This window comes from Bombus huntii, chromosome 2, assembly GCF_024542735.1.
Source record: "Bombus huntii isolate Logan2020A chromosome 2, iyBomHunt1.1, whole genome shotgun sequence".
Taxonomy (NCBI): domain Eukaryota; kingdom Metazoa; phylum Arthropoda; class Insecta; order Hymenoptera; family Apidae; genus Bombus; species Bombus huntii.
This window is the reverse complement of record NC_066239.1, coordinates 1,064,616-1,079,486: the sequence shown is the minus strand read 5'-3', so window position 1 is coordinate 1,079,486 and position 14,871 is coordinate 1,064,616. Positions and strand designations below refer to the sequence as shown.

Below are 14,871 nucleotides of genomic sequence, written 5' to 3'. Positions count from 1 at the left end.
TCGAGGTGGTGAGATACCACTGTTTGTGATTATCGTAAGCGTTTAGTAAAATCGAAAAGTACATTTTTAAGTTACTAAAAATTATTGATTTTTTGTATTTATATGGTATTTTGAAGTTTGCATTTATTATTTAGTAAAAATACAATAGAGAAGCTTATAAGTTGATACCAACTAACTAAATCAAAATTGCAAATAGGGTAATATAAAGGATAATGGAATAATAGAAGATAGTGTACCTTGACAAGTATCGATATAACAAATGAATTTAGAAATAATCGTTGGTTATGATAGCAAATTCTATCAAAAACTTCCGACTCTTTACGACCGGTCTGATATCTTAACTTAAGAAATCTAATTCCATAAACGCGTAACGGAAGAGCAGTCACTATATCGTTTGTAAAATTGAAAGAGAAATTTCTGACGATATGGAATACCACATTGGCCTGCGTTATTCTAGCAGTAACAAGCGTTTCCTCCCTATCGTGGTACCGACTGGTATCGATCGACATTCCGCAAAGTTCAAGTTTCACCACGCGAGTGTACTCGCGCTTGATAACGTGTCTGACCTTTCATCGTCTGGGTAGTCGAGGGAAAACGACGGAAGGCCCCTTTCATTCGCATACAACCACTCCTCGTGAACGTGTCTGCATTCTTTCGCTAGTCAACCACCGACCGGCCGGTCAATTGTCCACCCGGTGGCGTTAAATTGACCGAAATAGACGTACAAGGGTCGGCCAGATTGCGATTGCCTCGAGCGCTTTCAATGACCGCCAAGAGTGCTCGACTTCCGTCCCTTTCACGACCTACGGTCGCGATATGCTATACTACAAGAACTATCCGCGTGATAATGACGCGCCGACAAAATGAACAAGCAATGAAACGTCCCTTCTCGTCTACCTTATCCGGATCCTCGGATAACTCTGTGGCGAATCGATACAATACCCCGTGATTTTGTCCCATAGGATTTCTATTGTTGGCTGTGCGCATTCTTGCTGCGAGCTGATATCTCTTGAATGTGAAAAGAATATATGAGAGGATTTAGTTTAATATTAGAAATATGAATTTGGTGCAAGAAATGAGGAGTTAGATTCGTTAGATCGGTGCATGTGAGATATTGTCTTTTGAAACTAACATATTGTTATCTCTCTCACATTATTATAATTAATAAATGACGTAGTATAAAATGAAGTACATAAATCATTTTAAAAAGTGATAATTCCGTTGCTTTTAAAAGTTGTGAGGCATATATTCACAGACAGTTTTGGTAATAACTAAACTGTAATTAAAAAATGGATACATTTGTTTTAAAAGGATGCAAGATTTATTAACTTTCCAAGATTCAAATGTTTTCAGCACCTTGTATCTGTCTTCTTTGAAGCCACGTAAATTTTAACTGGCTCGTTTCTTTCACAGAGATAAGCATGTACGTGTACATATCAAGGCGCAAAAATAGCGAGCTATAATTAATCTTCGTCGTAAGAAAATTCAATGCAGTTTTCTAGTCAAGTCTGAAACAATTTGTAACGCTTCACGTTATGCGTTATTCATTGTGGAACTTGGAGGCAAATCTGAGAACTCTCGGCTGAGCTAGACAGCTTTTTATACTACTTCATGAGACCCGTGTGCGCATATGGTAGACATCGATCCAACACAGCCATATAGCAGTTGACGGAAGAAAATGTATTGGAGAACGAAAATCGCTATTACATAACTCCATTGCTCGATATTGTCTAACGATAAGAATATCTCATACAGTTTCTGCATATTTCATTTCATATTTCATTTTTGCACTTCGTCTCATAACTATAGAACTACTTTAAAACGTTCAAATTTTATATATTACATTTTTATATATTTTCGTGTGTTATTTTTATATATCGATAAAACCGAAATATATCATGTTTAAAATCGTATTAAACACTTCCATCTTTTTTAATGATATTCATAAAAGTATGAATTTGCATAAATATTTACAGTCCACTCACGACTATAGAATCGGCGTAACAATATACGTTTTTATACAAAACCTAATGTCAGGGTGTAATAAAATAAAATTGTAACAGTATCTTTTGTAAGTTTAACTTACCTCATCGTCAATATCATTGAAACCTTATATACTCTGATTCAGATCTTTCGAATGCAACACCTCGAACAAAAATGAGCGAATAAATAATTTGAAATTACACACCTACATGCATTGTTCATTTATATTACAGTCACAAAAGGCACAGAAAATTATATAGTAAGTAGCATTAAGCTTGAAACTCTCTGATTTGGCACACGTGCTTTCGACATTGATGGTGAACGACCATTAGTCACTAGAGGCTATTATCCACCAACTAATCTAAAAGTCAAAATGCAGAGTGTCATGTACACAATGACACCTGTGTATATACGAAATACAAAAATTTTATACGGTTTTAAATTTCATCGGAATTGTGCACAGATCATTTTCTTCCTGTAATAGTTTCTGTCTTCAAATTAAAATCTACTTTTCAACGCTTTCATCTTTTCTCTGTTAGCTTTGTTCTCAACTCATTGTTTTCATTGTTTCATTGTTGGTAGTTACTAGTATATTAATTAACAGCATGTTGTATTAGCTGTCAATAATAGGAATATGTTACGTTACCACACGATAAGTTATCGCAAGCTTATTGAAACAATTAGCAACGATATTAGTAACACACGATACATGCGTAACAAACACATTTACATATGTAAATTATGTTTGAATTACTTAGTTATTCTTACGAAATTAGAGTTTAATAAAAAGAAATGTAGTTCAATAAAATCAATATTTTGCAACTAAAGGTATGAAAATAATAATGTATAATATAATAATATATAGTATTGTTTACATAATATAATCAAATTCATTGTTTATATTTTCATATTCCATTACAATTCATAATTATAAATTACAGATATCCAAATACATTTATTTCAATTTTAACTAGAAGAACACTTTCTTTTCCAGAGAACTAGATTATTCATAGAGAAAAACACGCACCGCACTCCTGTTTGTTTTTCGTTCGCAGTAATTTTTTTACTGTGATTTATGTTTCAGTTTATCAAATATTCCGCGACATATTTGCAGGTATAATGCTTCATTTAATTGCAGAGTACTAATTACGTTATGCTGTGACTCGCTGTTTGGACAAATATAAAATTCCGTTTGTTGTTGCATGGTGAATGCACAACTCATCATATTTATAGATGACAAATATATTCGACTAGTTACCGAATCGTGAGCATATTCTGATACGTTCAATCAATTGGACTGTACAATTCATTTACATAATTCAGCAACTGGAAAATTTAAAACATAAATTTCAACAAACCGTCCGTCACATACAATAACGGTCTTATCGTAAAACAAAAAAAAAAAAAAATAAAATAAGAAAATGAAAAAAGAAACTAAGCTCGATAACTAATCAACATAATCGAATATATATAATCGTACGACTACATGTATATTTTCGAATTGATCGCAAACTTTATCAATATCATCTCGATAGTCGAATCTCGTAACAGTGTCAATGAAATTTAAAAACGTTTCCTATAACGTGCAGAATATGTTCATAAAATTATCATAAGCTACAAGTGTTCGAACACTTTTGTGAGCCTGCGTATGCTTTATATAATATTGTTTTCTTAGTTAAATTTGTAGAATACATACAGAGTGGTTGGTAACTGGTGGTACAAGCGGAAAGGGGGTGATTCTACGCGAAAAAAGAAGTCGAAGATATAGAAAAAAATTTTTTTTTTAATTTTCTTTTTCTTTTTTAAATTTTTCTATCCAGACAACGATCTACAGTGAGATCCGTTATAACGAGACGTGATAAAGTGCACGCGTACCGAGCGAATATTCAAAGTCGATTTTCTCGAAAACAAAGCCTCAAACGAAAAATATTTATTCTATATTTTCGACTTCTTTTTTCGCCTAGAATCACCCCCTTTCCGCTTGTACCACCAGTAACCAACCACCCTGTATATTAAATAATATATAAACATAAAAATAAAATAACAATAAAAATATTTAACGTAACAGAATATTGAATATAAAAATTACATAATGAAAGAGGACAAGGTACATTCAAATGCTCATAATCACTCATTGCCTCTTAAAATCGTCACAATTTTTCCAATGTTGTTCCTAATACGTTTCCAAACTTTTGACCTTCCTTGTTCTTCTCATTCAACATGTGATAGAATCGAGATTTACTTGCCATTACAGTCACTTGCCTTACTTTCACGATCTTTTTATATTTTGCTTGAGTTTGAATTGAATTGACGCGGATATTGAAGGAGTATACGACATTCTTGTTTTGGTTAATTACGTTCGAGAAAATGAAAAGTGGTGTAAATACATTTTTTATTTGTGACAATTTGTATTTAGTTAATTAATTTTGAAATTTCCATCATGTAAACACCTTCGTCCAATTTTTCTTGCATATTACTTTACGTTATCTATTCTAATAAATTCTATCGAACTATCAGAAAATTGTAATACAATATTCATTAAAATATTATTTACACCAGTTTTTGCGTAGTACTTTCAATTACATAAATTCTTAAAACGTAAATTTTAAGAACATAGTGACATAAAAGAACATTCGAAATGAATTATCCGATACAAAGGATACTAAAATAAAAACAAATGAAACAATTTAAATTAAGCAAAACATTAAAAAAGAAACGAATTGATAACATTTCTAAGCAAATAGGAAACACGATCGAAATTCCAGCTATAGTCATGGATGAAACAGCGTAGGCTTTTTCGCAATGTTTACACTTGTTGCTTTTTCAAAGAGAAGGGCAGAGAGAGACAGAACGATATTTTTCTTTCACGGAGGATGTATATCCAGGTGCAAATAACTCACCCTTGCATGTGAACCTGTCTTCGTCTAGTTTCATCCCTTTCGGACACTCACAACGAAAGGATCCCGGCGTGTTCACGCATTTATGTTCACAACCTCCCTTGTTATCCTTGCATTCGTTCACATCTGAATTTTAATGAGTACGTGTAATTTCTGAAATTTAGCTAACTTCCGTGATGGTTTGCGTTTCCGATCTCATTTAATAGCGCGGTTAATCCATTGTAAGTATAATAATACTTTAACACGTACATATCGTGCTTCTTAAATATTTTTTTCCAGAAAATTATACAGGGTGGTTGGTTACTGGTGGTACAAGCGGAAAGGGGGTGATTCTAGGCGAAAAAAGAAGTCGAAAATATAGAATAAATATTTTTCGTTTGAGGCTTTGTTTTCGAGAAAATCGACTTTAAATTTTCGCTCGGTACGCGTGCACTTTATCACGTCTCGTTATAACGGATCTCACTGTAGATCGTTGTCTCGATGGAAAAATTAAAAAAAAAAAGAAAAAAAACCCCTTTTTTTACGTGGGGAAATCCGGCGGATTTTTATCGGCTAAAACCCCACGGGCGGGCCTAGGTGTAGTCATCAGCAACGAGTGAAACCGTTCTCCGGGGGTACTTCCCAAACACTCATAGAAAGCACTACAACATTATAGGCAAGGGGGGGGCCCCACTTGCCCGTTGTATATACTTCTAAGATGATATTTGGTTTTCCACCTTGGCTTGCCCAGGAGTGGTCTCGAACTCGCGACATCTTACTACCGCATACGCCCTTTACGAGCGTAGCTAGCGAACCCGCCGAGTATTTACTAGTTGTTGACGCATTATGTTCATCAAGTTGTCCTTATACTCTGGTATAAGAAAACTCTGGTCTTCAGTGTTGCTACAACGGACACGTGTTTTACAGCTGATGACCAAGATGGTCAACCTCAAAATATAGAATAATAGAAAATATAGAATATATAGAATAGAAAATATAGAATAAAAATTTTTCATTTGAGGCTTTGTTTTCGAGAAAATCGACTTTAAATTTTCGCTCGGTACGCGTGAAGTACGTTATAAGGGATCTCATTGTAGATCGTTGTCTCGATGGAAAATTTAAAAAAAAAATAAAAAAAATTTTTATTCCATATTTTCGACACTTCTTTTTTCGCATAGAATCACCCCCTTTCCGCTTGTACCACCAATTACCAACCACCCTGTATAACAAAATTCGATTGTTAAATCATGGGACACTTTGTATATCTCGTTTTCATAAATATGTACATATAAATTTTCTACTTTACTTGACACGCAATCCTGACTGAAAGCAAAGAAAATGAAATGAATTTCCAACAAAAACATTTCTCAGTGGTCGTCCTCATTAATTCCATACCAATCACTTTCTAGACAAAATTACCGTTTGACGTGCTTCTAAACGCGAAGAGAGAAATTTAAATAACCATAAGAAGAAATGTAAATAACCATATAAATAACGATAGACACGAGCAGTCAAAATGTTTGTACGCGTCCCCTATCTGCTTTGCTACGATTCAAAATGAAGAAAAAGCGCTGCACATATACGTGCACGAAAGGGAAACAAACTCTCGTGAAAAGTGCACAAAGTTAACCGGTAATGAGACACTTATAAAAACGAACGCTGTGTTCCACAAAAGTGAAAAGGGTACTTTGGCCACGAGAGTAAATTTTTTATGGAATGTTACTCTTCTAACAATTTTCTGAACTTATAACGACGTCGGTGAAACTTGGCCAGGGAAACGTCACGTCCAGATGAACTACAACGAAAACTAGAAAAAAAAAGAGACAGAAGAATGAAAATACGATAATGATGGAAATCCTGAGAGGGTAGTTAACGAATTTTCCGATGTTCAGGCTATTTCGCTGAAGCGTAATGAAAATACCGAGACAATAAAGAGAAATTACAATTTTCCTCACATCTAGTGCAACGGGGCCATCGTAAAAACTTAGTAGAATCGCAGAGAGTTCGCGGAGGATCTTGTTAGAAGTTCGTCCGGACCGAGGAAAATATGAATAATACTCGGCTAAACTTTCACGTACGACTCAGTTTTTGTAGGACCATTACGGAAGAATTGGCACAATAACTGAAGAAACAGTGCAAGAAACTGAGTTGACCAAAGATCTGGAAAAAAATCTAGATATACTTTTTCCTGAGAAAATAGTGAATGATATAAGAATGATAATAAGAATAATGATATGCTCAACAAAATAATCAAATTCAGTTTTCTCAAAAATGAAGCGTCATATGAAAAATATTTTATTCTATATTTTCTCCATACTTTTTCGCAAGGAATCAAATCGTTTGTACATGCAATTCGGTCGCGCCTTGTATAACTCTATTGTCAATTATAAAATAAACATAAATCGGAACAGTGCCTTAACCGGTAAGAAAATACGACGAAAAATTCCCTGATTCGCAAAATTATTAGGAGAAAAGGAGAGAGCGCACAGTGGTAGAAACGCGGTTCAAATATCGCTAGTAAAAAGCGGACGTAATGTGAAACGGATTCAGTAGCGATAGAAAAGAAAAAACGCGTGAAATCTTTGCACTGAGATGAAGGCAAGGGAATGAAAGCGTTAGCTTTCCTAAAGTACATCGCGTCTCTTTATCCTTGCCTCGTCGAAAAACGAACGGACACTCGACACAGGTACCAAAAAATGAGCTATCCCTTCGCCATAAGAAAGCTCGTGTTAAAAGACTCGAACGAAACTAATTCAGAATTTCTTGCGACCGCATTGAAAGACTTTTACGATGCCCTCCGCGTATTCCGCCAGAAACTCTACGGAACTAAAGAAAAAGAGACCTCCTTTCGCTTCTGCGCGCGCTATTGTTTTCCATTTTTATTCATTCGCGAAACAGTTTTCCAAGTTAATCTTCGTTGATGAAAGTTCCTAAATAGAGAAGTTTGCGTAAACCAAAATTGCAGTTAAAAGTCGAACGATTCCTTAGTCTTCCGTTGTTTTTAGATCTGTTCTCCGTTGCTTTTCAAAAGTCGTAACTTTGTGTGTACAAAAATTTCATATTTTTATGAAAGAAATTTACGAAATTATCTAGTTATCTTTTCATCGTACATATTGATTTCTTATCACTGTATCAATCTAATACCGAAGAATAAATTAAACCGGGAAAATGGTAATAGCGAATGATGGTAAAAGAGTAAAAGCGTTTAATGCGATTTCTATTTACTTTTTTCTTGGGAATATACATATGTATGTACGTATAACGAGACTACTGATCTCGTATTTTCAATGGTATCAAACATGTAGGTTTTAAATTTTTCATGTATACTAGCGTCTTGTTCAGCTTTTAGTTATGAATGTAAAATTTTATAATTTATGGGAAATTTGAAGGTGCAAAAATGCACAGAATGCATGTAATATGCAAAAATATATAAGATATCCGCAATATAGTACTCGTTATAATATTTAGTACGTAAAACAATTTCCTACGTTCCATTTTTTTAATTACTTCCATAAAAATATGAATTTGCATAAATATCCGTAGTCTAGCATACTATACTTTATATTCCAATGTAGTAGTGGAATCATACAGAAAAGAAATGTAGGTCACGTTTCAGAAATTAAATCTTTTCCTCTGTGATCCTTTACTACGAAGGCTTTACTGGTCGTCAATCAGTTCAAATCCTATCTACAGATCCTTTCAGCGTGTTTTTAGCTTTGGAATCCTTCTTAGACAGAAAATAAGATTTCTGTGATCGCTTTTCACAAGATCAGTTTGGTATTAGAATGATTTATTAGTTTGGAATTGCAATATCTTTGTGCAAGGACTGTTCAAAGATGTTTGTTTAAACAATATTTTCCAAACGTTTTCTTCAATTACACATACCAAATTTTTATTTCATATTCATACGTATCACTGAAAGTTGATGTTACTGCACTCAGAGATAATAAAACGTAGAAACACGAATACGTTTAATTCGAAGATAATTAAAGGTTTATTATGAACTAATTAGTCAATTTAACAATAATGAACGTTCATTATGTTTGAAAGTATTTCAATTAAGATAATAAAAGGAATTAAATTCGTTTCATTGAAATTCACTTCGATAAAAAATTCCAAGTATTCTTTAGTAATTTGATGTTCCCAGAATGAATTATTTTTCAATAATTGAATTTATTCGTTAATAAGAAAGTCAACTTTTTCTCTTAATATCAGATATTAATAATCATTGGTACTACATTCATATTATCATAATTAATTGGTATTACGTTTGACAAATATCATTCATACTTTATACAATATTTCTTCGAAACTGATTATTTCTTGATTCTATCTTGATAAAACCCAATTAACAGAAATATTTTAAATCACGAGTCTCAAAAATACCGACGAGCAACGAATTATTGTTGTAAATTGTAAAACTATTGACTGGAAAATATTGGAAATGAAAGGACATAAAAAACGTACGTAACTTAGAAATAAATCCATATGACTAGATTCCGAAAACAATTCGCATCTCGTTCGTAATAAAAAAAGGTATTCCTAAATTTAAAAAATTGTCTAAAAATTTATCGAACCCAATAAAAACGTAAATAAAATAAAATAAGAGCGGCAAATATTTAAAAAGAAGCGTATATTCTCACGTGTAAAATAATATTTTCAGTGACGACACAAATCTCGATAAATTTCCTTATTAAGAAAAGAAGAATTTCCGTTACTTATGCGATAAAAGAAGAACTCTTCCATAATTTTCCAACAATTTAAAGTAAGAAATCGCACCGTTCTCGAAGTTGTCAACAACAGCTGCGCAACGAAACACCACAATAGCATGAATGAAAACTTAATCATCGTTGCATCCACGATTTACGAAACACCAGACCAAAAATTTAATTCAAAGTGCGTTGTTAAACTCGATGAAATTTCCCGATAAATTACCTCCTCGAATTTTTAATTTTTGTGAATTAACTCGGCCGGAACTAACCGCTTCGTGCATCACATAATGAGCCGGGCATAACTTCATTAATGAATTCGTCTCCATTTCCACGGTAAGTTCACATTTGTCCCTGCCATCTCAACCAACCAACCCTTTATATCCCATGGGAGAAATTCCGGCAAACTGTCACCTTGTAATCAGAATCGTGAACGTGCAGGTTCCTTTAGACGAAATCCCCTTAAATCAAACCATTTCTCTCGACTACTGTTTCCTGCAACCCCTAGCGAGTTTGTTTCGAATGGTAACCATAAAACGGTGGTGAATTAGAACAGGTGTTCAAAGCAACAGGGGTTTTTCGTGAATTTTGCGCTTTTTATTTTGGTAAACATCTCAAACATCCAAAGAATGTTCCGTTTCTAGCGAAACATAGCGACGAATTATTATAGAAGAGAAAATTAAGTTTTACCATGCTCGATGATCTGACCTTTGGAAATTCTTGCAGAATATTATAATCATTTGAATGAAAAGTGGTCGCATTTCGCAACGCTTGACTCTTTACTCTGAGAAAATCTCGTAGGACATTGAAAGAATTCGTTTCGAATGGATGATGTTAGAAAATTAGAAAAGAGATTCGAACACAGGAAACTGTATTTTGCGATGATTATCTTTTTGGCCTTCTAGAATTCTTGCGGAATATTGAAAGAAGGGGATATATGTTTTGAGAAGGGAGTACGGTACGAGTCTTGTATTGTGGTGAATGCTCCAGCACCTGTAAAGGAATGAGTGAAAACTAGAAATATGTAAGCCAAATCCTTTTTCTAAACTATGAAGCCGAAAAATAGATAGATATAAAGTTGCATTTCTCCGTTTATCATCCTTTCCTTTCTTTCTTTTGCCTTCGCTGTATATACAGGGTGATTGGTAACTGGTGGTACAAGCGGAAAGGGGGTGATTCTACACGAAAAAAGAAGCCGAAAATATAGAATAAAAATTTTTCGTTTGAGGCTTTGTTTTCGAGAAAATCGACTTTGAATTTTCGCTCGGTACGCGTGCACTTTATCACGCCTCGTTATAACGGATCTCACTGTAGATTTAAAAAAAAATTAAAAAGAAAAAGAGAATTTTTATTCTATATTTTCGACTTCTTTTTTCGCGTAGAATCACCCCCTTGAACCCCCCTTTCCGCTTGTACCACCAGTTACCAACCACTCTGTATAAAGAAAGTATATGAAGGGAAAAGTAAATTTTATCACATTTGCTACTTTATAATTCTTGTGAAATGCTGAAAGAATTTGTAATAAAAAACAATGACGAATTAGAAAAGAAGTTCGCATTTCGCAATGACTGGTTCTGGTTTTTTTGTAATTCTCGTGCAATATTGGAAGAATTTCAGTGACAGAATTTCAACGGCAGCGAATTTCTGTAAAAGAGAGCTTTGAGAGGAAAACTAAATATATCCACATTTGAGTCTTTGATCTTCCGGAATTATTACGGAATATTGAAAACATTCGTTCTGAATGGAATACAACGAAGAATTAGAAAATAGGTTTGAAACAGGCAAACCTTATTAACAAGCTGTTAAGAATATTCGAGTTAAGAGATAAATCTGAAGATTTAGATATTCGTAAAATGTACTACATACAATTTTATCGTTTAAAGTATAACGATATTTTTTTTACCTTAAACATGTGAAATAGAAAGAATTTGTTTCCATGATAAAAATTTTCTATCAGCATAGAAAAGTCAAAGAAAAGTGAAATAAAAGAGATATTTCAAGTTTCAAGATTTTCAAATGATAATCAAATGATAAAATTGAATGAAACGCTCAGATACTTTATACGAAGATATAAATTGTCGTTGTTATCTTTTATTAATAGAGTCGGCTGATCCTATCAGTTAAGCTTTTATGATGGTTTGTCAGACACTGAGCAGTCGCTGAGACAAGTTTTGCATGATAGATAGTTGCGCTTAAGATCAAAGTTTCTTGCCAACGTCTCGAGACACAAGTAGATTATACGTTTCGTCTAATAAGAAAATGATGCATGATGGCAATCTTACTGGCTAATTCCACTTAGATAGTTGCGGTGATAAGTGATTTGTAATTCGTACACGACATAAGGAAACAATAGCAACCTAGCTAAGTTCTGATAAATTCTGATCCTTAGTCGTGAGTACTAACAAAAGTTGTTAATTTAGCCACTTCACACTTGCATTTCAGACTATTTTCAATCGCCAAGGAAGATTCTGTCACTGTAAAAAGGCATTGTTGAATGCAGAAAACAAATGAATGAAAAAGTCTCTTATAGTAAATTATATAAAAGTAAATTAATATTTGTTAGTAAAAGTTATTTGAAAATTGAAACTTATCATCTATAAATCTTTTCATCTCTATATCAATTCCCTCAAATGATTGCTCAACCAAATTGGTTTAGAAGGTGTCGTAAAGGTCAAAGTCGAAAATAAGATCTTGTTAGAAAATTGATCTTGAGAAGATTCTAACCACAAAGTAACAGTGCAAGTGTGTAATGTGGCGGCACGGGCCACGGAACTTTTCAACGGCTCCGGAGGCAAAGCGCGACGCCGCCAAAGCGCAACACCGACGTGCCCAATGTACCATCGATATCTTCACACTCTTTCCGCCGAATTCTCGGAAGAGCATACACGTGCCAGCACTGGCGGCACATCTAATGAATGCACGCTAGTGGGGGATATCGATGGGCTACGAAGGGAAGAATCCGCGCGATCCGAAACAAAAGCAGAGTCAGTCTGTCTTGCGCCATTAAATGTGTAACTTCTCGGGACTATTTGCATAGCAACGCGTCGAACGAACTCGCGGTGTCTATCGTTATTTGTTAGTTGTTACCTGTTGTCTGTTAAGTGTAATTGTTAGTTGTTAATTGTTAACTCTGATTGTTGATTAGTTCTAATAAAACTATTGTTCGTTAAAAAACACCAAGAGTAGTTCCTTACGCACCTATCACCATACCACCTCAGTAACAACAAACATTTTCTCTAAATGTGCTTAGAAAAAGTGGAAAATCTTATTGAAAGTTGAATAACATAAAAAGTTGAATATCCTTTTATCCAAGTAATTATGAACTTGCGTAGTATGTGCATTTTTGCAATTTTAAATTTCCTATAAGTACATAAAAATCCGCGAACTAATCATTGGTTAAAATGAAATAAATAAAAATGAATTGATAAAAATGAATTCTATTCATAATTTATACGAAGAAATGGAAAATAATAGAAACGCTTTCTCTAAGCTAACGTGAAACATTTCGAAGCAGCCACGAGGCCATTAATTCGGACAGTTTTCCGACAGTTGATGATCCAGAATCTCGACCCAATATTGCAGCAGAGAAGCCGCTCGCCTACCGAGTGGATCCATGTGCAGGCTAATTCGATTACGTATATACTCGGATCGTCTAGAACGGTATTATGGGGCACGACTAGGGCCAGGCGGCAGAATCTCGTTAGGACGCTCATCTCCCTATAGGGAATTGTTATCGTACTACCCATCAGTTGACTATACTGGAATTTTGCGCCGCGAAATGAACGACAAACGCAATTATGCCGACCAGTGAAGAATATCATCGTTACGAATGTTAGGACGTCTCGTTGTTTTAAATACACTGCGGAAATATAATGGAAACGAATTATACTCGTTTCGTAACTCGATATTTGTTAAGTATCCGTAACGAATATACGGTAAACTGTGCTAATTACTCGTGACGACATAGTGAGAAGAAAAACCTTACTTTCGAATGATAATCTGGTTTATTCTGGATTATCTAGTGTATTCAGAGTAGCATCCAGAATACAGAAAAATTTATTAATGCAAACTATAAAAACAACAGTCAAGTATTTATTTTATATCTTTTTTAGAAATATTCAAAGTTTAGATCAAGATATAAGCAAATATTTTTATGAAATCTCGATTATTAGAATACTAAATAACGAAACGATTGATCAATTTAAATCAAATTATCGAAACGTCGAATGACAAAAGATTTAGTATCGTCATTTGATGATTTGGTGAATCGTTTTAAACTGCGTTTAAAACCAGTGGTTCGTTTCGTAAATCGTAAAGCATGGAAATCACAGAATCACAAGAATCGCAAGGCAACCGAAGTACAATGTATTACACAGCGGAGTGGATGTTCGCAGTGAAAAGTGTCTGCCGCGGGGCTTCGCTGGCAAATCCAACTTCCTGTTAAATCACCCGTACGGATTAAACCACTTACCGATACAAGTTCCATCGGGGGTGGCCTCGTAGCCTGGCAGGCATGTGATCGACAAGCTGTCCAGTATCGGTTGATCCTTCAACTCCATTGGTTCGGCGCATCGATAAGATCCTGGCGTGTTGATGCAACCGTACCGGCACATTTCCGTTTGCAAATCTGGTTGGGCACACTCGTCCACGTCTAGAAAAGAAATAAAACATCCTATTATTTCTTTTTTTATTTTAAGCGCTATAATTTTTCATTTTTTCGATAAATGAATCTTCCTAGTATCGATGTTACTTCTGTTATAACTCATCGAGATAATAATGATGGGTACTTTCATGCTAAAACTTTTATTTATGTATGTATTTCAGTAAAGCTTCTCATAGATGAAGAAGAGGATATTGCGTGCGATCACATTGCACTGTTTAATAGGAGGTAAGAAAGAAATCTTTTTAAACGCGATAATTCATAAATTGTTGTACTTCTTGTTTACTTTAAATATTATATTGCGTTTTAAGAGAATTGCAGTAAAAAATAATAGAACGATAACAATCTTTACCCCAAAAATTCATGGATATTCTTTTGTCACGCGACTCGATCTATGTTTAGATAAAACTAGATAAAAAATTTGATTTATTAAATAATAAATTGAAAACATGTAGCTGGCAATGTTTTACAACCTTTTCCGTTTAGATATATTCATTAAATATGGAATTTAAATTAAATATAAAAATTGATTGATATTGTATTCGTTCGAGTAAGTGGTCAGAAGGAAAAGAAGCACTTTGAAAACCAGCTACTAAATGGCAGGCAGCTTTTATTTGCAGCTCATACACTTCTAACAATAGCA

The 14,871-nt window shown here is 34.1% G+C and overlaps 1 protein-coding gene and 1 long non-coding RNA gene across 4 annotated transcripts in view; one reads left to right on the top strand and one right to left on the bottom strand.

Annotated features, from left to right (window-relative positions):
- The window catches only part of LOC126875553 (uncharacterized), an 87,785-nt gene that overhangs the window by 32,449 nt on the left and 40,465 nt on the right, over positions 1 to 14,871 (bottom strand). For all 3 annotated transcript variants that reach the window (XM_050638516.1, XM_050638505.1, XM_050638510.1), the window contains one exon: positions 14,040 to 14,219. In XM_050638516.1, the coding sequence (XP_050494473.1) occupies positions 14,040 to 14,219 (180 nt within the window). The remainder of the gene's footprint in view (positions 1 to 14,039; positions 14,220 to 14,871) is intronic.
- LOC126875755 (uncharacterized) overlaps positions 1 to 14,871 on the top strand; it is a 39,600-nt gene that overhangs the window by 24,321 nt on the left and 408 nt on the right. Inside the window, exon 2 of the long non-coding RNA XR_007693648.1 lies at positions 14,393 to 14,456. This is a non-coding gene — a long non-coding RNA (uncharacterized LOC126875755). The remainder of the gene's footprint in view (positions 1 to 14,392; positions 14,457 to 14,871) is intronic.